At 37.3% G+C, this 26,064-nt stretch overlaps 1 protein-coding gene across 4 annotated transcripts in view; it reads left to right on the plus strand.

Annotated features, from left to right (window-relative positions):
• VWA8 (von Willebrand factor A domain containing 8) overlaps nucleotides 1-26,064 on the plus strand; it is a 370,485-nt gene that overhangs the window by 239,485 nt on the left and 104,936 nt on the right. For all 4 annotated transcript variants that reach the window (XM_036831946.1, XM_036831947.1, XM_036831948.1 and 1 more), the window contains 8 exons: nucleotides 5,568-5,678; nucleotides 6,778-6,842; nucleotides 7,272-7,397; nucleotides 8,824-8,933; nucleotides 9,575-9,729; nucleotides 14,197-14,389; nucleotides 21,733-21,814; nucleotides 25,451-25,655. In XM_036831946.1, coding sequence (XP_036687841.1) covers nucleotides 5,568-5,678; nucleotides 6,778-6,842; nucleotides 7,272-7,397; nucleotides 8,824-8,933; nucleotides 9,575-9,729; nucleotides 14,197-14,389; nucleotides 21,733-21,814; nucleotides 25,451-25,655 — 1,047 coding nt within the window. The remainder of the gene's footprint in view (nucleotides 1-5,567; nucleotides 5,679-6,777; nucleotides 6,843-7,271; nucleotides 7,398-8,823; nucleotides 8,934-9,574; nucleotides 9,730-14,196; nucleotides 14,390-21,732; nucleotides 21,815-25,450; nucleotides 25,656-26,064) is intronic.

A 26,064-nucleotide genomic window follows, 5' to 3' on the forward strand; every position in this document is an offset into this window, starting at 1 on the left:
CGCTTGCATATTCAGCATCTGGTGAGAACCCACCTCCTAGACAGCTGTCTTTTCATGGTAGCCTCACATGGCAGTAGGAACAGGGATCTCTTTCGTGTCTCTTTTATAAGGGCACTAATCCCATTCATGAAGACTCCACCTTCATGACCTAATCATCTCCATAGGCCCCACTTCCTAATACACTGGGGCTTAGGACTTCAGCCTACAGATTTTGGGAGGACATCAGGCCATTGAAGGAATACACTGAGATTCTTTAGTGTCTAATGATGCTCAAGTTCCAACCATCACTACTATTGTAAGACAGCACTAATGAAAAGTACAGATGCCCAGAGTCAGGCTAAAAGTAATTCCAAACAGAAGATATAGATCAAAAGACAGTCTGTGTTTCAATTAATGAGAATTCTCCAGGTCTAAGTTAATCTGTACTATCCAATAGAAAGGAGTACAATGTTTTTGCAGACCTATTACCCACCTAGTATCTACCAAATAGTATACTAAGCATATTATTCATTCATCAGATATGTATCAGGTGCCTACTATTAGGGATACTGCCATGAACAAAACAACAAAAATCCTTGTTCTCAAAAGCTTACGTTCTGGTGCAAAAGGTAGACAATAAGCAAAGTAAATAATTACATCTTAAGTCAGAAGATGAGAAGCAAGGGAGAGTAAAATAGAAGGCTGGGAGGAAAGTTGCCTTTAAAACAGGGTGGGCGGGCAGGGATTGCCTAACTGAGAAAGTGATATTTAAGCAAAGATCTGATAGAGGTGAGGGAGAGAAGAGATATCAGGAATAAGAGAGTTCTAGGCAAAGGAATTATAAGTTCAAAGGCCCAGAGGCTGGAACATGCCTCTCGATCTTTAAAGAAGCGTGGTGGGGAAGACTGAATGAGGGGGAGGGTATAAGGAGGTGAGGTCAAAGAGGTCACTCAGTGGGTTGGGTCAGGGACGTGGTGGAAGGGTGGGGAAGCAGATGTGTAGAGCCTTGTAAATCATTCTACCATTCTGCGGCCTGACTGTGAGGAAAGGGGAAGGTCTTAGAGGGTTTCAAGCAGAGGAGAAGCAAGATCTGACTTATATTTTTAAAGGATTTCTCCAGCTCCTCTGTGGTGAATAGTCTGTAGGTACTAAGGCAGAATGAAGGAGACTGATGAAGAGATTTTTACAATGATCCAAGCAAGAGATCATTGCAGTTTGGAGGAGGATGGCGGTCATAAGTAATGATGGATTCTGGATATATTTTGAAGGTGGGACCAACAGGATTTCCGAACAGATCAGATATATGAGGTGAAAGAGAGTAAACTAAGGTCAACTTTAAGATGTAGGGCCTGAGCAACTGAAAGGATAGACCTGCCATGAACTGAGATGAGGAAGGAATTGATTTGGAGGGGAAGATTAGATGTGTGATTAAATTCGAGATGCCTATAACATATCCAAGTAGATGATTCTGGTGTTTAACGGAGAAGTCAGAACAGGAAACATACATTGGGGCATCACTGGCATATAAATGTTATTTAAAGTCATGAAACTGAAAGAGATCACTAAGGGAATGAATGTGGGTGGAAAAGAGAAGTCTGAGGACTAAGTCCTGGGGCAATGAAATATTAAGAAATGAGAGAGGTGAGGAGGAATCAACCAAGGGGAACTGAAAATGAGTGCCCAGTGAAGTAGATGGTTACACCAGGGTGTGGTATCCCAGAAGCCAAGTGATGAATATCTCAGGGAGGAGGATCAATTATTAAATGCTGACAAATGTGTCAAGGAAAAGATTACATATATTATTCCGTGTTATTCTTCCACAGGCCCAGCGAGGTAGCTTTAGCAATATTTACATGTGAGAAAACTGAGTCTCAGTAAGTTTAAATAACTTGCCCAGCAAATACATGGTAGAACTGAGGTTCCAACCAAATTGGATTGACATCACCAGAATTAAACTTCATCCATGCTGTCGCTCACTGCAGAAACGTGGGGAAAAGAATAGTCTGAAAAATTTTTTAAGTATTCATAATAGGAAAATATGGAAAAAATGTAATGTTGTTACTTGTTAAGTATTTAAACACACTATGAGAGTAAAGCGTTACCTAGAAACAGTACTTTTAGACTGTTTCTAATCAAGAATAAAAAATTGCATAAGTAACACAGCAGTATTTCGTTGAGTAAGTAAGTCAACTTTAACTTTAGGCTTTGCCTAAATGATTATCTTAAATTCTGAGTTAATAAAATTTTTTCTGGTTTTCACAATTTTTTTCAATATGGCTTTCTCCTAGAAGCAGAATTTATCAATATCCAGCTATTGCTTATAAAGGTTTGTGTACATCACATTGGAATAAGGGTTTTACTTTATAGATTTCCAACAAAATACCAATGCCATTGAATTGAATTCTACAGCCAGAAGAATCTGTCATAAAAAGCACATATCTTGGTGATTTTTGATTCAGGAAACCAAACAAATTTAAATAGGAGTCTAAATTTGGAGTATTTATTCAAACAATCTTGCCAGATTTTCAGCTGTCAGGTAAACTGTCAAATTTACATATGCCAATTCTTTAAAAGTACGAGATTTTCAGGTTCTCAGGAAGTATTTTATTTTCTCAAAAGATCCAGTTGTTTGGCAACATTGCTGACCAATACCCTGCTCGCTTATAACGACTTTCATCAAAGAAAATCTGTTTTTCAGTGTAAAGATGTGCTTGACTTGTACAGCCCGCACTTTCCCTCCTGGCATTCTTGCATGCTACCTGGCTTATCCCTTGGACCAGTTTCAACAGTTTTCCAGAAGGGTACCTCAATGCTCTCAGCAGGCACGCACAGCTTATCAGGATACTTTCGCTACCTGTACTCTGAACTGCCTCTTCTTTTCCCAGAGAGGATATATCAGCTGTCTGTTTTATATTATGTCCCTGCTAGGATATAAGACCTCCTTAATTCCAAATGAACAGCATGTAACTGTAAAACTTAACAAATGATAAATAATTGTAATCGAATAAAAAATATGTGCACTGCCATCAGTTCCTTCTCCCCCATTCTGCCCTGACAATGGAGCTAAAATATCATGGAGAAGTACTTCCATTAATTCATCTCTCCCTTGTCTTTATAAAGCTTGGCAACAGATACATTTCCCTGGTTAGTTTAAGAAGTTGTTCAAAAATTCCTGGCTAAAATAAAATCTTAAGTGAGGAAAGGGAAATTTTGCCATGCCTAAAAATAAAGCCTCCTCCCCCCACCCGCCCCATGAGATGACTTATTACATCTGTACAAAGTTTAGAACTTGAGACTTTAGGACATTGAGGTCATCCAGAGGTTACTTTTCTCCCAGTCAAATACAAACATAATAAAGTTGCTCACTCGCTTCTCCTCCCTGCCCCCCTTAAAGGAGAGCCAAAACCACAGTTACATGTACTCATGTGTGATGCAGAATTCTATTTTTGAACTCAGACAGACTATATCATTAGTCATTTACAGAAGGAAACCATTAACATCTAAAAGGATGGAGCAGCAGAACTCCTTCATGTTGCCAATTGCTTCTAGAACTAATTCTAAATACAGCAGTGGCTGGAAACATATATATATGTGTGTGTATATAAACATATATATATATATGTTTTCTGTTACTTAGAAAGATACAGTTTTTCAGTTCACTTATGCAAAGTTATGAGTATACAAGTATTAGACCCTAAAAAGGAAGAAAAAATGCAAAACTGTACTCATTTTTCTGCGTAATCATATCTGTTTAATCATCTGCTTATTTCTTCTACTTAATCATATTTTGGGATCAAACATTATTTTTAGGACTTTCTGTTGCTTAGAAAAGTTAATATTACCCCAAATTGCTTAAGTGCTAACAATTCGTGTTAATGTTGTACATATTTATCGCAAGAGAGAGTTTCTCCTTTAAAAAATACTTACTCAAAAAAGATTTAATCTAGAATAGAGACTGTAAATTTTTAACTTATTAATACATTTTCTTAAGGGAAACTTTAAGGGTTTTCCTTAAGGTTTTCATCATTTTCAAACTTTCAAATGCCAGGAATGGTGCTTCATATATGACATGTTGATTTTAAAAAGAATATTACTAACACACATTCTTAATGGAGAATTGCATATTATACAGAATGATGCATTCTAAGAGTGTTTATGGAAAAATTTAAGCGTTGTCAACATGCTTGGTAGAAAATTTTAATACAGCCAAGATTCAGAGTATATGGAATAAAGGAGACTTTGGAACAAATACTACTTTAATTCTTGAGCACTTCAGTAAAATTGACTAGTAAAATAAATTGAAACCACACTATGAGGTCTCAGATTTGCAGATGAATCATTAACCTACTTACATTTCTTTTTATTTCTCTCTAACTGGATTACGTAATAAAGGGCAAGGGTCATGGTTAATTCATCATTGTATTCTCCTTTGTGCTTTAAATATAAGCTGCTCAATAAATGTTATGGAACAAATGAACAGACTTTTCATGTTTTGTATATATTTTGCAAAATACATATTAATTCTTCGGGTGCTTTGTGATTTTATTTTCCCCAAAGAAAGTTCTTGAAATGAAAAGTTCATAAGGGTTAGGATAACTGAAGGGGCCCAAAATTTAAAACAAAACAAAATAAATAAGACAAAACAAAATAAACAAAAACAAGAAAGAAAGAAAAGACAATTGCATAACAAGGCCTGACAACTTTCTGGTGCCTTTTTGTAAACCTGTTAGTCTAATCTTCAAATGTCTTTAAATTTTAATGAAAAGAGCCCACTTCTTTGCATCTCTTTAAAATATTTAATCTTTTCTGGCTTTCTCAATTTTAAATTCTTATTTCATGTGTTTCTGTTCACTTATTTTAATGCCTAAGGTTAATTTTTTTTTTAATTTTTTTCTTGAAAAAGTCCTCCTAATTACTGAGAGATTATTACTTCATTTGCATAACTGTGATTAATGCTGCTGGAGCAATCTCTTGTCTGTACGTTATTACAGCACCAGCTATGAAAGTTCTCAAGCTTAGTGAATGTCAAGATGAAACACTCATTACTAGCTAGGTTCTTGGGGTCCTTGATATTTTCTTGCTAACCCATCTTTATAACATGTACATATTTTCTGAGTTGAACCTGGATTTGTGAAAAGAATAAATGAGATTCAATTATGCACAGTGTAAGAGAGTTTTCAACAGGACATTCTTTAAGTGTAATTTTGATAAAAGTAAATGGGCTTTTAAAATTATCGATTCTCTTAATTTCCTCATTTGTATGTAATAAAACAGAAATCATGGTTAAACGAGCCTATATTTACAAGGCGATGGTTTTAAGATAAAATCTTCAAAGAGAAGATTCTGCATTACATAATTAGAAATATCTTCATTAAACCATCTAATACTTTAAATTCTGTATTAGGGAAAAACATTTAGTGTCTTCATGGTGTCTCTTAAATATTTCAGTATTGTCGTCTTCCCTTTCGTTTATTTATCACTATTGCCTTTATTCCCAGGCTGCCAAGAGGCTGCTGCTAAATAAATAAATAAATAAATAAATAAATAAGCAAACACGCAAACAAACAAACTGTTCTCTTTATTTCCAGAGCAATGTCATCCTGTTGTTGGATACCACTAGCCAAGCCCTTCATCGTCTCATCTTACCTTCAGAAGAGTTTACACTTAAGAAAACTTCCTGGTGGAACAAGGAGGAAGCTGTAAGAAATACCCAACTTGTCCAGCAAATTGCTAAGGATTTTCCATAGCTTTGTAACCGTAAAAATGCATGCCTGCCCATCCCTTGCGGTGCCTTTTGTTTGCTATAATGCACAAGAGAATTCTCTTATTATACACTTGTAAATTTTAATATGATACAAATAGGTAGACATAGATACATATATAATTCAATATCAATGGCTTCTTTTTGTATCCATCATAGTCACATGAAGACTTGTCAGGACGCAGCTCACAATAATAGGACATCATGAGCCATTTGAGTGTGGTATTCATGACAAATCCCTAACATGCACTTTAATAGTCACTTTAATAGTTTTCCAGTTATGAGTTTGTTTGGATTTATGTAATGAACCTATGAGTGCAACAGCTGATTGTATTTACTAGATAAATAAACGTTTTAGCTTATTAACTAAATTAAACTAGTAAACATTTTGGCTAACCAACGAGAATTTTTTCTGCCATTTAGAAAAAGGTAATGGATATAAAATAAGGCTTACCCTCTGCCCTGCACGACAGCATACTTAGGTCTTAAAAGACCACGAAGAAAAGAGTTTAAATGTCATAAATATATCCAAATCTAAGAAACAAAATATTTCCTACGTATTTATGCTATGGTACAAGTTCCATATTGATCAACAGATAGCATGTTTATTTCTAACCAGTATTTGGCATTTTTTTTTAATATTCTTTTTTTAATATTTATTTATTTATTTGGTTGATTGTGCTGGGTGTTAGTTGCGGCATGCGGGCTCTTAGTTGCGGTATGTGGGATCTAGTTCCCTGACCAGGGATCAAACCTGGGCCCCCTGCATTGGGAGCGTGGAGTCTTAACCACTGGACCACCAGGGAAGTCCCCTAAAATATTATTCTAAAGATGTTTTAGTGCACAGTTCACAATTAATTTTGAAATATATTTTAATCTATGTTACCGTAAGAGTCTTGGAGTGGATAAAGAGGTAGCTTCTCAGAGAATTAACATGTTTTACACGTTGAAGAACTTTATTTAAGGAAAAGCAGCTGAATAGATATGAATGCATCTGACACATTTAAAGTGAATATTTTGTTTTGTTTTGTCTTTAGGAAACTTACAAAATGTGTAAAGAATTTGCGCACAAAAACTGGCTAGTATTCTACAAAGAAAAAGGGTGAGCTCTTTGTTGTAGAAGATTTAATCTGGGATCCTTATTGTGTCCATTCTGTTTCCTCCTTTAATTATGCTTGTTTATTGTAAAACTAATGTAATAAAATTAGAAATATTTTATTCTAAAAGTACCTTATCCCACATTGCAGAACATTGAAAAACAGACATAAGAAAAGACACTGCCCGTAATTCCGTATACAACCACTACTAGCATGGCCGCTCTCACTTCTCATTTTTAATTCTTATGCATACCTTTACATAGTTTAGAGTTTTATATATCTATTTTCTCAATTAACATTTTTCTATGTTATTATCTAGTCTTAAAAACATTGTTTTTAGGGTTGTATAACATATCATGAAATGACTGTGCCATGGTTACTCAACCAATATCCTCACCATTTCCTTTCAGAGAGTTTTCTTTTTTTTTTTTCAGGAACACCCTGGCTGTGCTGGATGTTCTAGAAGGGCGAACTCACACCATCTCACTTCCCATCAACCTCCAGACAGCTTTTCTCGTAGCAGAAGACAAATGGCTTCTGGTGGAGAGCAAAACACATCAGTGGGTAGATCTACATGGCACCTCATGGAGTGTGCTTAGTTATCCAGCATCCTTACAGCTCTGTCTTCCTGTGTCTGTCTTTTAACAATATCTGTATTTGGCAGCATCTCTATAGGTGAAACTCCGAAGAAGAAGGGACGGGAAAATTTAAATAAATTAAATGTAACTTCGCAGAGTAATTATAAAAGTGTTTCAGGGCTTCCCTGGTGGCACAGTGGTTAAGAATCCGCCTGCCAATGCAGGGCACAGGGGTTCGAGCCCTGGTCTGGGAAGATCCCACATGCCGCGGAGCAACTAGGCCCGTGAGCCACAACTACTGAGCCTGCTCGTCTGGAGCCTGTGCTCCACAACAAGAGAGGCCGCGATAGTGAGAGGCCCGTGCATCGCGATGAAGAGTGGCCCCCGCTCGCCGCAACTAGAGAAAGCCCTCGCACAGAAACAAAGACCCAACACAGCCAAAAATAAATAATAAATAAATAATAAATAAATTTTTTTTAAAAAAGTGTTTCAGAAGATGACCTTGAAATTAACAGTGAAAACATAATGACTTTTACAACTGATCCATATTTCTTTAGGATTTTTCCTGTCAGCACACTGAGAAGTCACTGTATTCTTGCCAAACTAGAGATACTTCAAAATAGATTTTTAGTTTATCCTCTCTTCAGAGGGCCACAGCCTCCATCCAAATGCTGTTGCTTTTTTGTAACTTCACAGAATCCACCCCTTAGAAGCTGCTTCTTCATTTTATCTCGTGTGCTCTTATTTGGTTATGTTTATGTTTGTGTTGCCTCTTCCATTGGACCGTACACTTCTTGATGAAGAGGACATTATGTACCCTCGGCATAAGTGGGGTGCACAGTAAATTTTGAGTCACCCTCCCTCATACATTACACCTGCTGGCTTCATGCAGATTCTCTGCCCCTCTGCTGACAAGCAGAAGTGACCTGCGGCAAAAGATTCCTGGCTATATATATATAGTCCTATATTAGAAATCTTACAGACAAGTAGATCAAGGGGATTACAGCAGTGAGGGCTTCTGTCCCTTAGCTGGTCACAAATCAGAGGTTGGGCTTCTTCTTACTTGCGGATCAGTCATATTAACAGCAGGCTCCAAGATAGTACGGATGTGTTTCTTTAGCGTCGCTTTTCTTTTTTTTTTTTTATGGCCCTTCCTCTTACAGGAAGTATTGGATTTTCAGTTCACATTTATTACTGCACTGTTATTATGCACTGCTCTTATACAGTGTTAAGAAGTTATTTTTAAAATTCATGATGAAATTCTGAAACTGCAAATTATACTCAGAATATAAAAAAGAGGCTTTGGCGGGGGGCGGGCAGGGTATGGGAACTCTGATTTTTCTTAGTCTGGCCTCATAGTTATTAGAAAAAGAAAGACTTTTCACTTAGATGTTTTGTTTGTTTACAGGAAATATCTTTTAACTAAGCCTGCACACATCGAATCTGAGGACAGTAGGGTTTGCCAGTTGTATGTGCTGAAAGAAGAGCTGCCTAGCACGGGGTTTGGAGTCACACAAGGTAAATACTGTGTTCTGTGTGTTTGTGGCTGTATGGGTACATGCCTGCATACGTACTGTCCTCTAGAATCATTTAAGGACAATAGTATCGACATGTTAACTTTATACCAAAAAAGAAATCTTTGTCACTACACTAGAAACAGTAAATAAGAATCTATCGTCTTTTAAATTCGGTCTCTGAAATTTTTAAACTAACAAGTCAGAATGTTTACATATATGTAGGTTCCAAGTCTATTTTAGGATTGCATCATTTCTTTTTTACACAGACCATCAGTATTTCTACTTTATTCATCACAGTTTTGGGGGGAGTGAAAAGTAATTATGAAAAAATTATAAAATATACCATTGCTAAGACTGGTTTGGGCCAGTTTCACCTGTTTCTGCAGAGTGCTATTATATTAATCTTGATTGCTAATAAAAATTTGAATTCTTGAATAAATACTTGAAATCACTTTGAGAAGATGCCATGATTGTGAAAACTGAGTTTTCTCAGACAAAAAGCCATGAGTGTAATTGGAAGCGTTTTCTATTTTTTGATTTGTGCTTTTCTGTTTGAGTTGGTGAGAATGAAATCTTGCAAAAATTAATTCCTGGAGCACTTCAGGGGCATATGGTGTTTAATGTTTCTCTGACACTTTTTAGAAACAGACTTCAGCATACCTCATAAAATTTCAAGTCATCAACTATCATCTGAAAATCTGAGTTCAGCTGTGGGACAAAAGATTGCCTCTCCTAACCGAATTCTCTCAGATGAGAATAGTTATGCTACAGTCGTTGTTGGTTTCCCAGATCTCATGGTAAGCATAAATTTCTTAAATGATTGAATAACTATTTCTTCCCCCCATTTTGGCCTATACTCTATAAGCCTATTTGAGGGGTAATTAAAAACATAATGATTTTCTGGTAAACATTTCACATCAACCTTCTGTTTTCCAGACCAGTCATTAAAAAATGCATTCTATATGGTTTCATTGCTTGTTAAAAATTAACACATACATTGTAGTGCAATTATATAATTTAGTAAAGGAAAACCAGTATTCTCCATACATGGGAGTTCATGTGACAGGTAAATACTTAACATACTGACAGTGATTTTATATCATGCTGTCTTAATGTGTGCTCATGTCATCTGTCAAGAGGGACAATTTGAGACTAACAAAATAATATTTCTTCTAGAATTTTTTAAAGTGAAATATGTTGGAGTCTCATTACTGTAGGTTAAGTTTTTCAACGCTCATGAACACTAATTCACTTTCCATTGAGTTTTGCTCTGATTTATATCTTTGCTGCATCCAGATTATACTATAAATGCTGGTGGTCTCAATTTAATTTGCTTTTAAATAGATCCTTCTGCTGTTATTTACTATTATCTGTAAAGAAGAGGCTATTCATAATTGACTTTAGGTGAAACTAGGTACCATCTTCCCCTGATGGAAATGTGGGAACATGAAATATAAAGGTTATTTCAGCCCAAGTTGCCATCTAATAACCTTAGATGTAACTCCATGTGTTTTGATTAAACATTTAATTTTCATAATTTCCTTTGTAGCTTTTAGGTGGGATGATAGAATCACTTAAAGATAAAAAATATTGGCTCTGCTTAATAGTACACCAGTCTCACATGCCTCAAAATTTTAATGTAATTAATGAATGATGAGTACTTCAGGGTATAAGACTTTTGAAATCCAAAACCCGATGGATAATGTGTGGTTTAGGACTTTGCCTTATGTCTTCTTAATTATCAAGTAAAAAACATTTGCTGTGGATTATATATCTGAAAATGAAACATGTTGTTGGAATACAGCATCTACGGCAGCCTTGATTAAATGAAAGAGTTATGTTTAATATGCTTTCTACAATGCTTGCTGCTATCAGTAGAGAAAATACTGGAGCTACTTTTCTGAAGGTGGAACTGTTTTAAAAATTGATCTTTTGATTGAAGAAATTAGTATAGAAATATAATGTCACTATAAAAAGGTAAGAAAGCTGAGTATAAGGTAATGTTTATATTGACCCTCTAGAAATCCTTTGTAGACTGTAGGACTAGTGACCTTGTTAAATTAAAAGCTGCATCCCCTATATTTATTACCCACATATCGGAGATGTTCATGAATTTTTGTTTGATGATAGATTAGATCATTCAGTTAGACAGCCTTTCAGCATTAGATTAGATCATTCAGTTAGACAGCCTTTCAGCATTTTATGAGAGCAGTCATATTTTTTAGACCCCAACACAAGTCAGGCACTGTACTATTCTAAACCATTTTATACATGATAATTAATTTTTACAACAATTGCACAAGGTTTTATAGATAAAGAAACAAAAACAGAGAGGATATATCCCCCAGGCCACAAAGATATTGAATAAGGGAGCTGGGATTTGAGCTCAAGGGTGACTGTCCCTCAGATGCATATCCTTTCTACTTTATACTACAGTGCCTTTCTGACTTTATGTGAATTTCTTTTGATTCTTCACAAAACTATTCACAAAAGGGCATGTCATCTCTTTTTAACTTTTTATAGCATTATCAAAGGCACCTAAATTATTATGAACTTATTATAACTTTCTTAAACTACTACCAGATGGCTACAAAAACCGACAGCAAGTATCATAGTGAATCCTCAATAGTGAAACGTTAAAAGCGTTTGTTTCGATATCAAGAGTAAGACAAGGATACCCACTACCACCACTTCTCCTAAACATTGTTCTGAGCGTCTTAGACATGATCCATGAGAAATTTTTTTGATACTTTGACTTTCCTCAGAATTAAAAACCTCAGGCTTCCCTGGTGGCGCAGTGGTTGAGAACTGCCTGCCAATGCAGGGGACACGGGTTCAAGCCCTGGTCTGGGAAGATCCCACATGCCGCGGAGCAACTAGTCCCGTGAGCCACAATTACTGAGCCTGCGCATATGGAGCCTGTGCTCGGCAACGAGGGGGGCCGCGATAGTGAGAGGCCCGCGCACCGCGATGAAGAGTGGCCCCCGCACCGCAATGAAGAGTGGCCCCCGCTTGCCACAACTAGAGAAAGCCCTCGCACAGAAACGAAGACCCAACAAAGCCATACATACATACATACATACATACATAAATAAAAAGAATGTAAGCAGACAACAATAGCATTAAAAAAATTTTAAAAAAAAAGCAAAATAATTAAAAAAATAAAAAAAAAAAAAACCTCGGGCTTCCCTGGTGGCGCAGTGGTTGAGAATCTGCCTGCCAATGCAGGGCACACGGGTTCAAGCCCTGGTCTGGGAAGATCCCACATGCCGCGGAGCGACTAGGCCCGGGAGCCACAACTACTGAGCCTGTGCGTCTGGAGCCTGTGCTCCGCAACAAGAGAGGCCGCGATAGTGAGAGGCCCGCGCACCGCGATGAAGAGTGGCCCCCGCTTGCTGCAACTGGAGAAAGCCCTCGCACAGAAACGAGGACCCAACACAGCCAAAAATAAATAAATAAATAAATAAATAATTTTTTAAAAAACAAAAAAAAAAACCTCCACTCTGTAAAAAAGACACTGTTAAGAGAATGAAAGGACAGTCTACAGGCTGGGAGAAAATATTGGCAAATCACATTTCCAGCAAAGGACTTGTATCCAAAATATATAAAGATTTCTTAAAACTCAAGAGTAAGAAAATAATCCAGTATAAAAAATGGGCAGAGTGGCCCATCATGAGGTGTCAGAGGTCAGAGGCTGAGCAGATGAGCAAGGTATCTGTGGTGTGGGAGGGAGTAACAACTAGCGATGGGAATCAAGTCCAGCCAGGATGAAGATGGCACCCCATGAAGGGGCAGCCTGGTGTGGGATGTGGGAGCCCAAGTAAGGTGAAGAGTTTGTTGATACGTGTGCATAGCTCAGTGTGGGCTATCAGGCCAAGCAGAGTGAGGAGGGCATTGGCCTGGAAGGGAAAGTTAGTGGTGGAGATGGGAGATGAGTCATATACAGTGGAACTGAGCCAAAAAGTAAGTATATGAAGGGTAATGACGTCTGGGTTTCTCACTGTTAAAGAAGGGAGTTACAGATACAGAAGGAAAGAAAACTAGAATGAGTCCTGTAGTGGTTGGATTGGAATTGTGTGTATCTGGGTGAACTCATGGTTTTCAATGTATTTAAGTAGATATAGAAATAAAATCAGAGGTAAATGTATAAAAAAAAATGGGCAAAAGACTTGAACAGACTCTTTACCAAAGAGGATATATGGATGGTAATTAAGTACATGAAAAGATGTTCAACATCATTAGTCATTAGGGAAATGCAAATTAAAACCATGATGAGATACTACTATTGCCTATTAGAATGGCTAAAAAAAAATTTAAATACTGACAATACCAAGTACTGACAAGGATGCAGTGCAAATGCAACTCTCACACATGTTTATGGAAGAGCAAGGGCAAACAATGACCAAGACATTTCTGAAGAAGAACCAAGAATAAAAAGCAGAGGTACTTGCCCTACTAAATTTCAAGGCTTATTATAATGCTTTAGTAACTAAGACCACATGGTATTGGCCTAGGGGTAGAAAAATATACAGTAGAACAGAATGGAATGCCCAGAAACAGCTGCCTGCATACATGAAACTTTTCTGATAACAGTGCTGATCAGTGGGCAAAGGTTAATGATATTTGAACAATTAGCTATCCATGTGAAAAAAAGGTAAGCATGGAGCCCTGCTTTATACCACTCACAGAAATAAACTCCTGGGGGGTTAAGGAATTAAATGTGAAAGGCAAAACTTCAAAATGTTTAACAAATACATAGGGGAATATCTGTGATCTTGGAGTAGAGAAGGATAAATATATATGTGGTAAAAATTTAAAGTAAAGCAAGAGAAAAAAATTAACACAAAATTCCAGAAGAATTAATGTCTAGGGAATATGAAAGAGATGTGATTGAAAAGGGGTCCTCCAGGGGCTTGAGAAATACTGGTAATACTATTCCTTATGCCAGATAGTGGATGCTATAGTATAGTTATTTATTTATAGTTACTTAAATTACCTGTATTGTTATATTCCCTCTTTTTAGCTATAATTCATTTCAAGATAAAAAAATGTGTTGCATATTTCACACTTGTCTGAAAATTATGATTATTGATGAAGCAGCTATCTTCTGTACCAAATTCAAAAAGGTTAAGGAATAATTTGATTTTCTTATATTTGTGAAATATAAGTTTACCACTGGTATCTGCTCAAAGGACTGCATTGTAAAAGTTGTGAATGTAGTTTATAATACTTCAGTGCTTGAATTTCTCTCCTTTGTTTTTTAGTCACCTAATGAAGTTTATTCTTGGAAAAGGCCAACATCTTTGCATAAATCAAGGGTCACTGATACATTCTATGGAGGGAAGAAGAAAATTGGAGCCCCAAAGCAGAGCAATTGTGTGACTCTTTTGGATACTAATCAGATAGTAAGGATTTTGCCCCCAGGAGAAATCCCTCTAAAAGATATCTACCCAAAAGGTAAGAAACTTACCAATTCCTATTTTATCAAGCTAGTCAAAGGTAGTTTGGTTTTGGTAGGGATATTTAACTTATCATTATCATTTTATATTTATGAATATGAATAATTTTAACAGAGTTTAGTAACTAAAAAGACCTATATGTGCTCAGAAGGGTTTCACTAAACTTCTCATAGGAGTTTAAGACTTTTGCCTTAAACTCCTGTGTCTAAAGGCCAGGGACTTATGCAGCCTGATTCACTTACCAATGCTCTCAAAGTCAACTTATGTTTATTACTGCATACCTTACACCAGGTCCTGTGCTGATCACTTTTCCTTGCATAAATTCATTTAATCGTCAAATTCCCATTCTATCATTAATGTACTCTCAAGTTTATATGCAGGGAAACTGACAGAGAGGTAAAGTAACTTGCTAGGGTTCTCCCCAGCAGTGGTCAGCAGAGCCCACATTTGCACCAAAGTCTTCCAACCCAAGGCCACAGCTACTCTTACTGAACCACACCGGCTTTCATCATAAAGGATAATTATGAAAATTTTTGATCATCGAGCCACTGATATTATTTGCATCATAGTGGTAGTAATATTGTCCTGTGTTTACATTCATTATATTAGTGTGGACTTCATAAATATAATACTAAACACATTATAATAATCTGTTACTGGGTTTGAAAAGTCCTGGTTATATGATAATGTTAGAATTAGTTCCTTCCAAATAAATCACCATTTCCTTAGAATGTTTTTTATGGTAAAAGAGGCAGGTAGATACACTGACAATTGCAGTGCAGTGCAATAGGTATATTCACAAGGTGATATATAAACACAGAGGAGAAGCTTACAACCCAGGCTTGTGATTCCGAGCTGACTCTTGAAAGATGAATGGGAGGGAATCAAATGAAGGAATTGTTCTAGGAAGAGAAAACCCCACGAGAAAGGTACAGAGGCATTACAGAGCACTCCAGGAGTTACAAGAAATTCTATACCAGAATTCAGTGCACCTTCATCCACCCAGAAACCTGTGGGTCAGCCCTAATGCTTCTCCCTCATCCTCCACATCATCATCAATAGCCATGTCCTTTTGATACAACCTTAATATACCTTATATCCACCCACTTGTCTACAGTTGAGTTGCCAACATCCAAATCACCACCATCTTGAACTGGAACGCTGCAGTAGCCCTCTGACAGAGTTCCCTCTTCCATTCTTCCCCCACCCCCCATTCTGCACACATCAGACAGGGTGTTGTTATTTAAGTATTTTATTGTTCTCATTTGTTCTTATTAGGGACCAGTTACACAGAGTAAAATTCACCCTTTTTAGTGTGTAGTGCTGTGAGTTTGACAAATACATACAGTTGTGTAACCATCACCATAACTGATAGAGAACAGTTCCATCTCCCCAAAAACCTCCCCTATACCACTCTGCCATCAAGCCTTCTGCCTCCTCCCATACCCCCACTGATCTGATTTCTGTCCTTATTGATTTGCCTTTTCCAGAATGTCATATAAATGGAATCACACAGTATGTGGTCTTTTGAGTCTGACGTCTTTCACTTAATATTATATATTTGAGAATCATATATGTTGTGTGTACCAGTTGTCTGTTCCTTTTCGTTGCTGAGTAGTAGTCCATTGTGTGGATATACCACAGTTTGCTTATCCATTCACAAGTTGACAGATATTTGTATAGTTTCCAGTTTTTGGCAATAATTAATAAGGCTGCTATGAACATGTTTGCACAGATTTTTAAGTGAACATAAGTTTTTGCTTCACTTGGGTGAATATGTAGGAATGGCATTTTTATGTCATACGATAAAACTGCCCAACTGGTTTCCAGAATAGCAATACCATTCTGCATTCCTGTCAGCAATGGTGAAAGTTCCAGTTGCTCTGCCACCTTTTCAGTGCTTGGTATTGTCAGTTTTTCACCATTCTAGCAGGTGTGTAATGATACCTCCTTATGATTTTAATTTTCATTTTCCCTAGTGCCAAATGATGTTGAGCATCCTTTCATATCTATCTTCTTTAGTGAAACGTCTCTTCAGATCTTTTGCCCACTTTCTGAATTGGATTACTTGCTTTCTTTTTAATGATTTTTGAGTGTTCTTTATATATTCTAGATATAAGTCCAGTATCGGATACATACTTTCCAAACATTTTCTACCATTTTGGTGAAGGGCCAAATCTCTTATGTTTTCTTCTAGAAATATCATATTTCTAGATTTTACACTTAGATTTGTACTCCACTTTGATTTAATTTTCTTATATGACGCAAGGTGTGGATTGAGACTCATTGTTTTGCATGGGGATAGTCAATCATTCAGTACCATTTGCTGAAAAGATTGTCCTTTTTCTATTAAATTGTCTTTGGACCTCTGCAGAAAATCAACTGACCACATATGTGAGTCTGTTTCTGGATTTTTCGTTTGTGTTCCATCAATCTATATTGGGTTGGCCAAAAAGTTTGTTTGGGGTTTTCCATAACATCTTCCATAAGATGGTACGGAAAAACCCAAACGAACTTTTTGGCCAACACAATATGTATCTATCCTTTCACTAATACCAAACTCTCTTGATAAAGGAGAGAATCTTTTTCATCATCCACACTTCATTCATTTTCACTGCTGTACATACAGTACAGCCAATTTATTCACCTGTTCTCTGTTGGTTCACATTTACGTTCTTTACAATTTTTTGCTATTACAAGTATTCTTGTACCAGTCTCCTTGTGTATATGTAGGGAGTCTGTAGGGTATATATCTAAGAGTGAAATTACCAAATTGTTACCCAAAGTTATTGTTCCAGCAGCATAAAAGATGAGGCTACTCTCCATCCCCATCTTCTCTTGCAAGGGTCAGACCTTTTATTGTGCACATCCCTGATTTCTAGTAAGTTTGAGTATCTTTTTATATGTTGTGATTTACTCTTCTGAAAATTGCCTGTTTATATATTTTTGCCATTTTTCTCTTGGTTGCTAGTTTTATTTACCCTCATTTTTTAAGGTAATGTTCCTTAAATATTCCAAATGTATAGAAAGTGCTTAGGTTAGTGTCTGACACAAAGGAATAATTTTTTTTAATACATTTAGTTATTTATTTTTGGCTGCATTGGGTCTTCGTTGCTGTGCACAGGCTTTCTCTAGTTGCGGCAAGCAGGGGCTACTCTTCGTTGCGGTGCGTGGGCTTCTTATTGCGGTGGCTTCTCTTGTTGCAGAGCACGGGCTCTAGGTGTGCGGGCTTAGTTGCTCCGCGGCATGGGGGATCTTCCTGGACCAGGGTTCAAACCTGCGTCCCCTGCATTGGCGGGCGGATTCTTAACCACTGCGCCACCAGGGAAGCCCAGGAAGAATTTTTTAAATGTGGGCTGTAAAAAAAAAAAAAAAAAAAAAAAAAAAATCCTAAGAGAATGGTAAAGGGAGATCTCAGGATGCCAGCTGTGCACAGGCCTAGGGATCAACCAGTTAGGATTAGAAAAGTTGGGAAGATTTCAGGAGAGATGCCTCCAAGAAAGTGAAGTTGATAAACCCAACTATTTGAACACATTAAGACATTTTGACATAGGGAAAACTTCCAGGATGAATTTGTGCTAGGTACACGAAAAACTAAACCAACAACAAAGCATGATTATTAACTCCATGAAAAGAAAAAGCAATAATACTATTATAAGACATAGCTCAGCTGTAAAGAGTAAATAATGTAAATAATGCCTAGAACTAAAACATGAAGACAGCACCATAAGGATGAAGGTGAATACCAAAGAAACAGCTTTAAAAAGTTGAAAGCGGGCTTCCCTGGTGGCGCAGTGGTTGAGAATCTGCCTGCCAATGCAGAGGACACGGGTTCGAGCCCTGGTCCGGGAAGATCCCACATGCCGCGGAGCAGCTGGGCCCGTGAGGCACAATTACTGAGCCTGCGCGTCTGGTGCCTGTGCTCCGCAACACGAGAGGCCACGATAGTGAGAGGCCCGCGCACCGCGATGAAGAGTGGCCCCCACTTGCCGCAACTAGAGAAAGCCCTCGTACAGAAACGAAGACCCAACACAGCCAGAAATAAATAAATAAAGTTATAAAAAAAAAAAAGTTGAAAGCATCTCGGAGAGCAGAAAATGAGGGGTGAGAGGAGTAAAGTCAAGGCTGATGATTTTTTCCTTCAGTCTGTTTGGCTCTTTAATCTATGTGCCTATAGATCTCTAATGATAATTCAAACTAAATTAATCTTTTTAAAGTAAATGGAATCCCACCACCTGATTAGTCAGGAACTAATGCACATCAGCCTTCTATTAAAGAAATCAATAGCAATTGTAAAGGCTACTCTCCTGGTGGCTTTTACAGAGATGGTATAAATTGTGGTTAATGCAGATGGGGAGAGATTTACTTCTTTCTTCCAATCATTTTCCTTCTAGTTAAATGTTAGCTTTTTTTTTTTAATACTTTAAATCATAGGCCTCAGCTCTTTAAATACAAAATAATGACTCTTGATTGAAAGCAGTGTACTGTTTTCTGAACTTTGAGTAAATTCAGAGATTTGGTATCAGCACAATCTCAGGGCACACACCACTCTTTTAATCTGTGAACACAGAAGTGCATTTAACCTAGTAGTTAACAGAAGTACATCAAATTACATTGCTTGAAGGAGTGAATTTTTTATATAATTTCATCTTCCCTCTGAAAATGCTCTTGGTTACTTTGTCTGACGGTTTTTATACCCCCTCCTAACCTTGGCACTGTGCGTCTAAGCTGTCCCCACTCTATATGGGAACCGCGCAGTAAATGCTGCGGCAGTGACTTCCCTTTAATCGTTAGTGAACTAATCCTGAAATATAATTTATACCTCTCTTCGAAATCCACCTGGACTATAAATGTAATGGAAATTTACTGAACCTCCATCCTCTCTACAGTTTTGAAACATTTAAAATGGATAGACAAGGATTTGGCTAAGTTTGGAGGGAAATCTGGCCACGGTTTTCACTTCCTTAATTCAATCATGTATTCTGAGCTGATTTATTTTCAAATCCGGAAACATCAATTCTGATTATTTTTCAAGCCTTACCATTACTACCATCACTACCACCACCCTTAAAGTGCTTTATAGCCACAAATTGCCTTTTCTGATACATGAAAATATGTTTGTTTTAGCACGAGGAATAAAATTCTTGCTTTCTCCTTCCTGAAATAGACACAGCCATTATTGCATTTTCTCATCCTCTTTATGCCATGGAATTCACTTGCACATTGAAAAAAAGAAAAAAGAAAGAAAGAAAGAAAGCTGTAGAAAAAAAGATACTTAAAATAAGTTGGCTTACTTTGCTTTCTCAGGCAGTCTAAAAGCACTGGTGGCGGTAGCTCAGCCTAATACTACTACTTGTGAAAAAGAGAGTGTGTGTAAATGGCAGGCCAGATGCAACTGGCTAGGTAGGCAGCTCTAGTCATCCCAGCCACTTCAGTAACTGGTCATTTTTGGCAAAGAACCAGGGTCTATAAGTAATTCAACACACTTCAGTTAGGTGCTAGCCGCAGGAACTGTCAAAAATGATATATGGTGCAAAACTTTGTCCAAGACTGACCTTATATCCCAGGCAACGTTTCCAATGCAGGTGGTGCATGACTTACAATAAGCATGTTGGCTTTATACAAATGGCTATCTGAGGATGGCCAATTCAGCTGGGTGGTCGGGTTAGCATAGTAACTCTCTTTCCTTACTCTCTGCTGTCCGTGGACATCACTTTCCCTTCCTCCTGCCCCCTTTTGCCCTCTGGGACCACTCCTTGCCTAGCTCTGCAGCTCATACCTGGCCCCAGGGCTGTGATTCCCACCCTAGAATCCTTTCGAAGTCCCTAAAGGCTCACAATGATTTAAAAAAAAAAAAAAGGAACTTTCCTCTTTATGCTGTGGGCTCCTCAGACAAGGCAGGAACCACACACATCTCTTTCCTGTGTATCCCCAATGCTTCGTATAGTGTCTGGTGCAAAGTAAGCTCAACCACGTTTGTTGAATAAATAAGAGATATATTGAGGTTTTCAGATGGCCTACTCAAAAACCTTCAGCTGCAAACATGAAATTAAAATGCCAAGTTTCTTATTTTTTGTAAACTACATTGGATAAATTCAATGTGGACATTCCGGATATCTCATTCTAATCAGAAGTTATAGTAAGAGGTAGACAACAGACAAAAATCTTTAAGAGTATGGGTTCTTTGTAGGGGGAGTTTTTTTTTAAAGAGACATTGGTGGCCAAGATTTTGTAAAATAAGGCATTTTTAAATTGTTGCCCTACGGTCAGCTCAGGTAGGATCTGTGCGGAGTGGTGGGCAGAGCAGAGATTTTAAGGCCAGAAGAAAGGCCTGGTTTTGAAAGCCTTCTCTATCACTCTCCAGGCAAGTCCCATTATTATACCACCTCTGTAAGTCTCTACTTCCTCATCTCTCAAACAGGAATCCAAGGTCTTTGTTGTTGTCAGTGCTAAAAACACTATCTATAAAGACTAAGCAGTGTTCCTGATGCAGTGTTCCCGACACAATGGTGGCAGCTGGTGATGATGAGCCTGGTGGTGGTACTCAGGGCTTTGGGGGAAAAGTCAGTAAACACCTGGAATTTGCTGGGAAACAACTCTGGAATGGGAGTTGAGGACTCTGGCCCCCATATCTCATCACCCTCTCCTTCCCCGCCTTTTCCTATTCTTCATGACCCAGAGTACTCGCCCCACTGCCCAATCCTCACCTCACCTTTTCTTGTCTTGAAGGGTCCTAAGAATTACAGCCACTGTGGGTGGAGCAACTACTAATCGGGTGCAAATAATGTTTGCGATGCTCAGATGCTGTCGTTATCCCCATTTTACAAATGATGAAGGCAGGTCTCAGAGAACTAACTTGGCCAGCGTAAAACATAGTTAGGAAATATCAGAGCCAGGATTTTCTACCAGGCCAGTCCAATTTCAAAGTAGGTGCTGATTCCACTGTGTTATACTGTCGTTGTTGTGATTTCCTGGGAAGGAAAAAGAGAATTCAAATGATGAAATAGTTTCAGATAAACTGTAAGTGCTAAAACATTGACCCATCTGGGGAAGCTATCAAAGAAAATGAAAGGAATTGAGGTAATTCTCTTGACAGTAAAGAATCACTAACATGCATCTATTTCACAGTCTCTGTATTTCCCTGACAAAAACATCATTCTGAGAGTCTAGCCTCAAGGCTGGAATTGGCCGGCCCAGGACCTTGTGAAGTGGGACCCAGAGTTCTGCTCTACGCTAGTGATAACTTCATTCCACTTTTAGCAGCATCCATGCTTTCTTTAGGTCCTATTTTTGTATCATACAGTAATTTAACACTCGGCTCGTGTCTTGACTTGTTTGCAGATGTTATCCCTCCACAAACAGCTGGTTATATAGAAGTCACTGATCTCCAATCAAAGAGACTCCGATACATCCCTATTCCCAGGTAATCTGTTTTCACCTTTGTTCTTAGCTTGTGTGTCAGATTAAAAAAATGAGTGAATTCTTATCATGTACTCCGAATAAATGTGTGCTTTTTGCTTCCTTAAATAGCAAGCTCTTTTTTGCTTTTTTCAATTACAGTTGGTTTATATCTTGCTGTCCTGCATTTTTTTTTTTTTTTTTTCGCCATGCCGGATGGCATGCGGGATCTTAGTTCCCCGACCAGGGATCAAACCCATGCCCCCTGCAGTGGAAGCATGGAGTCTTAACCACTGGACTGCCAGGGAAGTCCCTGTTCTGCATTCTTTACTGCCGTTTTTATTTTCATTTCGGAAAAAAGTTCAAATATTACCTAGGTATAAGTCTAACAGCCTTCAAGCCTTCATTTCTCCTTTTTGATCTGTCCTAATGATAAATGTTTTTGAAACAGCATTTTTTAGTACAGCAAAAATTTTCGTATTTATTAACTCCGTATATTAGTTTTCTGAGGTAAATGTATTCAAGATGTCAAAGGAATTTAAATAGCATTGGTTTAATATTGTTTTTAAATATGTAACTGAGCATCTACCATTGTGAAGGCTATACAGTAGCCAAAGGGTTCCAGAGATTTGGAATGGAACTCATTACCACTGGCTGCTTTTATTACTGTTCAGCAGTGGAAGCAAAGCATTCAAACTAACTAGACTAAGGGTATAAAAGGAGAAACAATGATTCTCCATTTCTTCCTTGACAGACACATGTGTCCTCACTTGTAGCCCATCCCTTTCTGGATGCATCCGTGCCTGATCTCCCTTTCTCAACCTAAGTGTGTGCCTGCTTTTGTATAGATTGATGTCACATCCCCTCCTAACATGTACTCCCTCACAGGCAACTGAGGCCTCACAACACATTGGTTAAAGGCTCACCCAAAATCCTGGGGAAAGGAGCCTGGAGAGGCTTCCAATGTCAGAGGAAGGCCAGGTACACCTGTCAGTCACCCACACGTCACCAGACCTCCTGTTGACCCACGCCTCCAACTCCCAGAAGAAAATCACTCAGCATGACAGTACAAAATAACTCAGAAACACAGTTTCATTTCTTAGGACCTTTTAGTTAGGTTCGAGAAATATGAAGAATAAAAGTATTATCCAAAGAAATAGATTTACTTGTTCCAACATATATAAGAATGCCTTCTTGGAACATCTTAATGTGTCAGTTTAATGAAAAATAGCTTTTCGTCATTTGGGGAAATTTCTTATTCCATTGTATGTTCATTAAAACAAACTATTAGTTCAAGTAGCAAAAGAAAAGAACTTTTTTTTTTACATTTCTAAAGCATAATGATTTTTTTCAATATTTCTCTTAATTTCTCCCTAATTGGCCCTAGCTTTTTATTTCAGTGCTTTTCTCTGTTAACTTTCTGTATGAACCATATGTTATACCTGCCATAGAAGTAACATCTGGAAGGGCAGATATATGTATACAACCAGTGCCAGCTGATCACCATACTTCATTCATTTAGTGCTGTGCAGTCCAGTAGAAATAGAATGTCAGCCATACATGTAATTTTATGTTCTTAGTAGCCACATTAGAAAAGTAAAAAAAGAAACAGGTGAAATTACCTTTAATAGTGTTTCATTTAACCCATTCTGTTTAAAGTATTACTATTTTGAAATGTATTCAATATAAACATTTTAATAATACTTGCCATTCCTTTTTTCTTCTGAGTCTTTGAAACCCAGTATGTATTTTTACATTTACAGAACATCTCAATTTGGACTTGCCATATTTCAAATGCCACGTGGTTTAGAGTCTGTTCATTATCAGTATATCCTGAGTCTCTCTTGAGATTAACTATTGCCGTTTTTGGCGTATATGTAATCCAAGGGAACAACCCATCTGGATTTCAGTTTTGTTGCTGGTTGCTTAAATTTAGTATTCTGCTAGATAGCAGGAATTTTCCATCTGATGGCTAACTTCAAATAATAGAAAACACAGTAAAACTATATGTGACTGCAGGGCCAAAATAAATACATCACTTTCACTCTCAGTAAAATGTGAGTATTATTCCTCAAATATTTTTATTATTTGCATTTGTAAAATGATACTACTTAGCTCTGACATTTGGGAGTATATAAATCTGGGCTTCACTCTACTATAATTCTATGTATTCCTTAAAGACTTTGTTATTATATATAAGGGGAATGTGCATTTTTTTAAAAAAAGGTGAAGAAGAGATTCTAGACCTGGTGTGCAAGTTGTAGTAAATATGTGATATCTTCAAGCACATTTTTGACATACTGAAGAAATTGCCCCTGTAAATTTAAAGTTTCATGGTGGAGAGTTAAATAAGCAACCAGTAGGTACTGTGCTCAGTAGAATCGTACATATTGAGCACTTGTGGCAGAATTTCAAACATCATAGGTGGATAAATTTCATTACTCTTGAGTAGCCTTTTACTTCACCATCTGTACCTACTAGTTCTTTTCCTAAGGCAAATATTTTTTGAGAGAGCACCATGAGATGAATCCTGTATTATATCAAATGTTACCTTCATTGAGTCCTTCTAGTACTGTAAAGTAGTTCTGAAACACTTCTTCCATCCTCCTGTTTTTGTTCTCTTCATATAAACATTTTCTAAGACTTCCATGTTCCACAATGGCTGGCTTTGTCACTCTGTGTTTAGTATCTACTAAGGCAGCCTGATAAAAAGGCTAAAGTCGCCTTGATTTATTCTTTAGTATATTATAAGAATTTACCCACTATGTAGTAGTTTTGTGGTTTTAACAAATCTACATTGATAGTGTATTATGTTTTTATTATCTATTAGATCATCCCTTTAGACCATTTATTTCATACAGAAAATATCAGATGTATTTAGAGAGCCAACACTGGTAATTAGAATTTATAATCTGTGTTTCTTTTGTATAGTGAAAGCTATACTGAGGTAAAGGAAGTGTGCAGTTGACTCTTATAGGCAAAAGTTGCATTCCTAGAAATGACTATTTCTGATATGTAATATCAGAAATAGGTATGTGTATGAAATATATAATACAAGAAATATATAAATTCTTTATTATAAATCCATATAACTTTCTAAGTTAGAAAAGGCGAAATATTAAATATAAATGCAATTAAAGCACATAAACAAGACATCAGTTTCAGCAGTGACCTTAGACCCCTAAGGAGTGTGTCCAGTGCTGAGGGTATGTGAGGTGTCGGTTGGTTTAGAGTTTCTTTCTTCCTGACAGTGAATGCTAATGTCATCCAGGATCTACAAATACAGGAATATGTAAATAACCAGTAAATAACTATGTATTTTTTCCTTACATGTGGATCTGTTGGTATCTTATCTTTTAATTGTGCTTACTATTAGAATGTTTTTTTAAAACATTACTTTTCTTACTGAAGTATAGTTAATTTACAATGTTGCATTAGTTTCAAGTGTAAGCAAAGTGATTCACATATACATATATATATATTCTTTTTCAGATTCTTTTCCATTATAGGTTATTACAAGATATTGAGTATAGTTGCTGTACAGTAGGTCCTTGTTGTTTAACTATGAGAATTCTTTGTAGGAAGTTTAATGAACCTGAAATCAGGTTAAACTAACTTCATTACCTGGACTTCACTGGTTGAACGCTGATTTCTTTTGCAGATCAGACTTTCTCTCACCATATACCACGTGGCTATCTACTATCTCAGACACAGATGCACTGCTGGCTGAGTGGGGCAAAGGTGGCGTTGTCACTGTTGATATGGGAGGTCGCATCCGGCTTTGGGAAACTGGACTGGAACATCTGCAGCGGTCACTCATGGAATGGAGAAACATGATTGGGCAAGAAGGTGACAGACTTATGCAGGTACCACTTGAATTGACCTTACCTCTTAAGGGTACACATTTGGTTATAAATTCATTCATTTAGTTGCAAATGCCACAGTCGTGGAAACTCCCGGCCGAGTGACTCAAATGTAGTTTACTTAAATAGCTAAAATAATTTTGGGACTCATAATAGAAAAAGACAGATCTATCCTTCCAGATAGTGAAAAAGTAAACATGTGCCTTTTTTGTCTGTCAGTGCTTAAATATATAGGTTCCTCACCTCACAACATGCAAATACAATCATCAACTTTTTTATTTTTTAACCTTAAGCATTAATCAGTTTCCAGCACCACCTTTGCATCTGTTCTCACTTCTGCCATTGTCGTCAGCATCGCCCCATCGCTACCAAGGAAACAGAAATACTGAGCATCTAAAACGCAGCGCATTAT

This window comes from Balaenoptera musculus, chromosome 18, assembly GCF_009873245.2.
Source record: "Balaenoptera musculus isolate JJ_BM4_2016_0621 chromosome 18, mBalMus1.pri.v3, whole genome shotgun sequence".
NCBI lineage: Eukaryota > Metazoa > Chordata > Mammalia > Artiodactyla > Balaenopteridae > Balaenoptera > Balaenoptera musculus.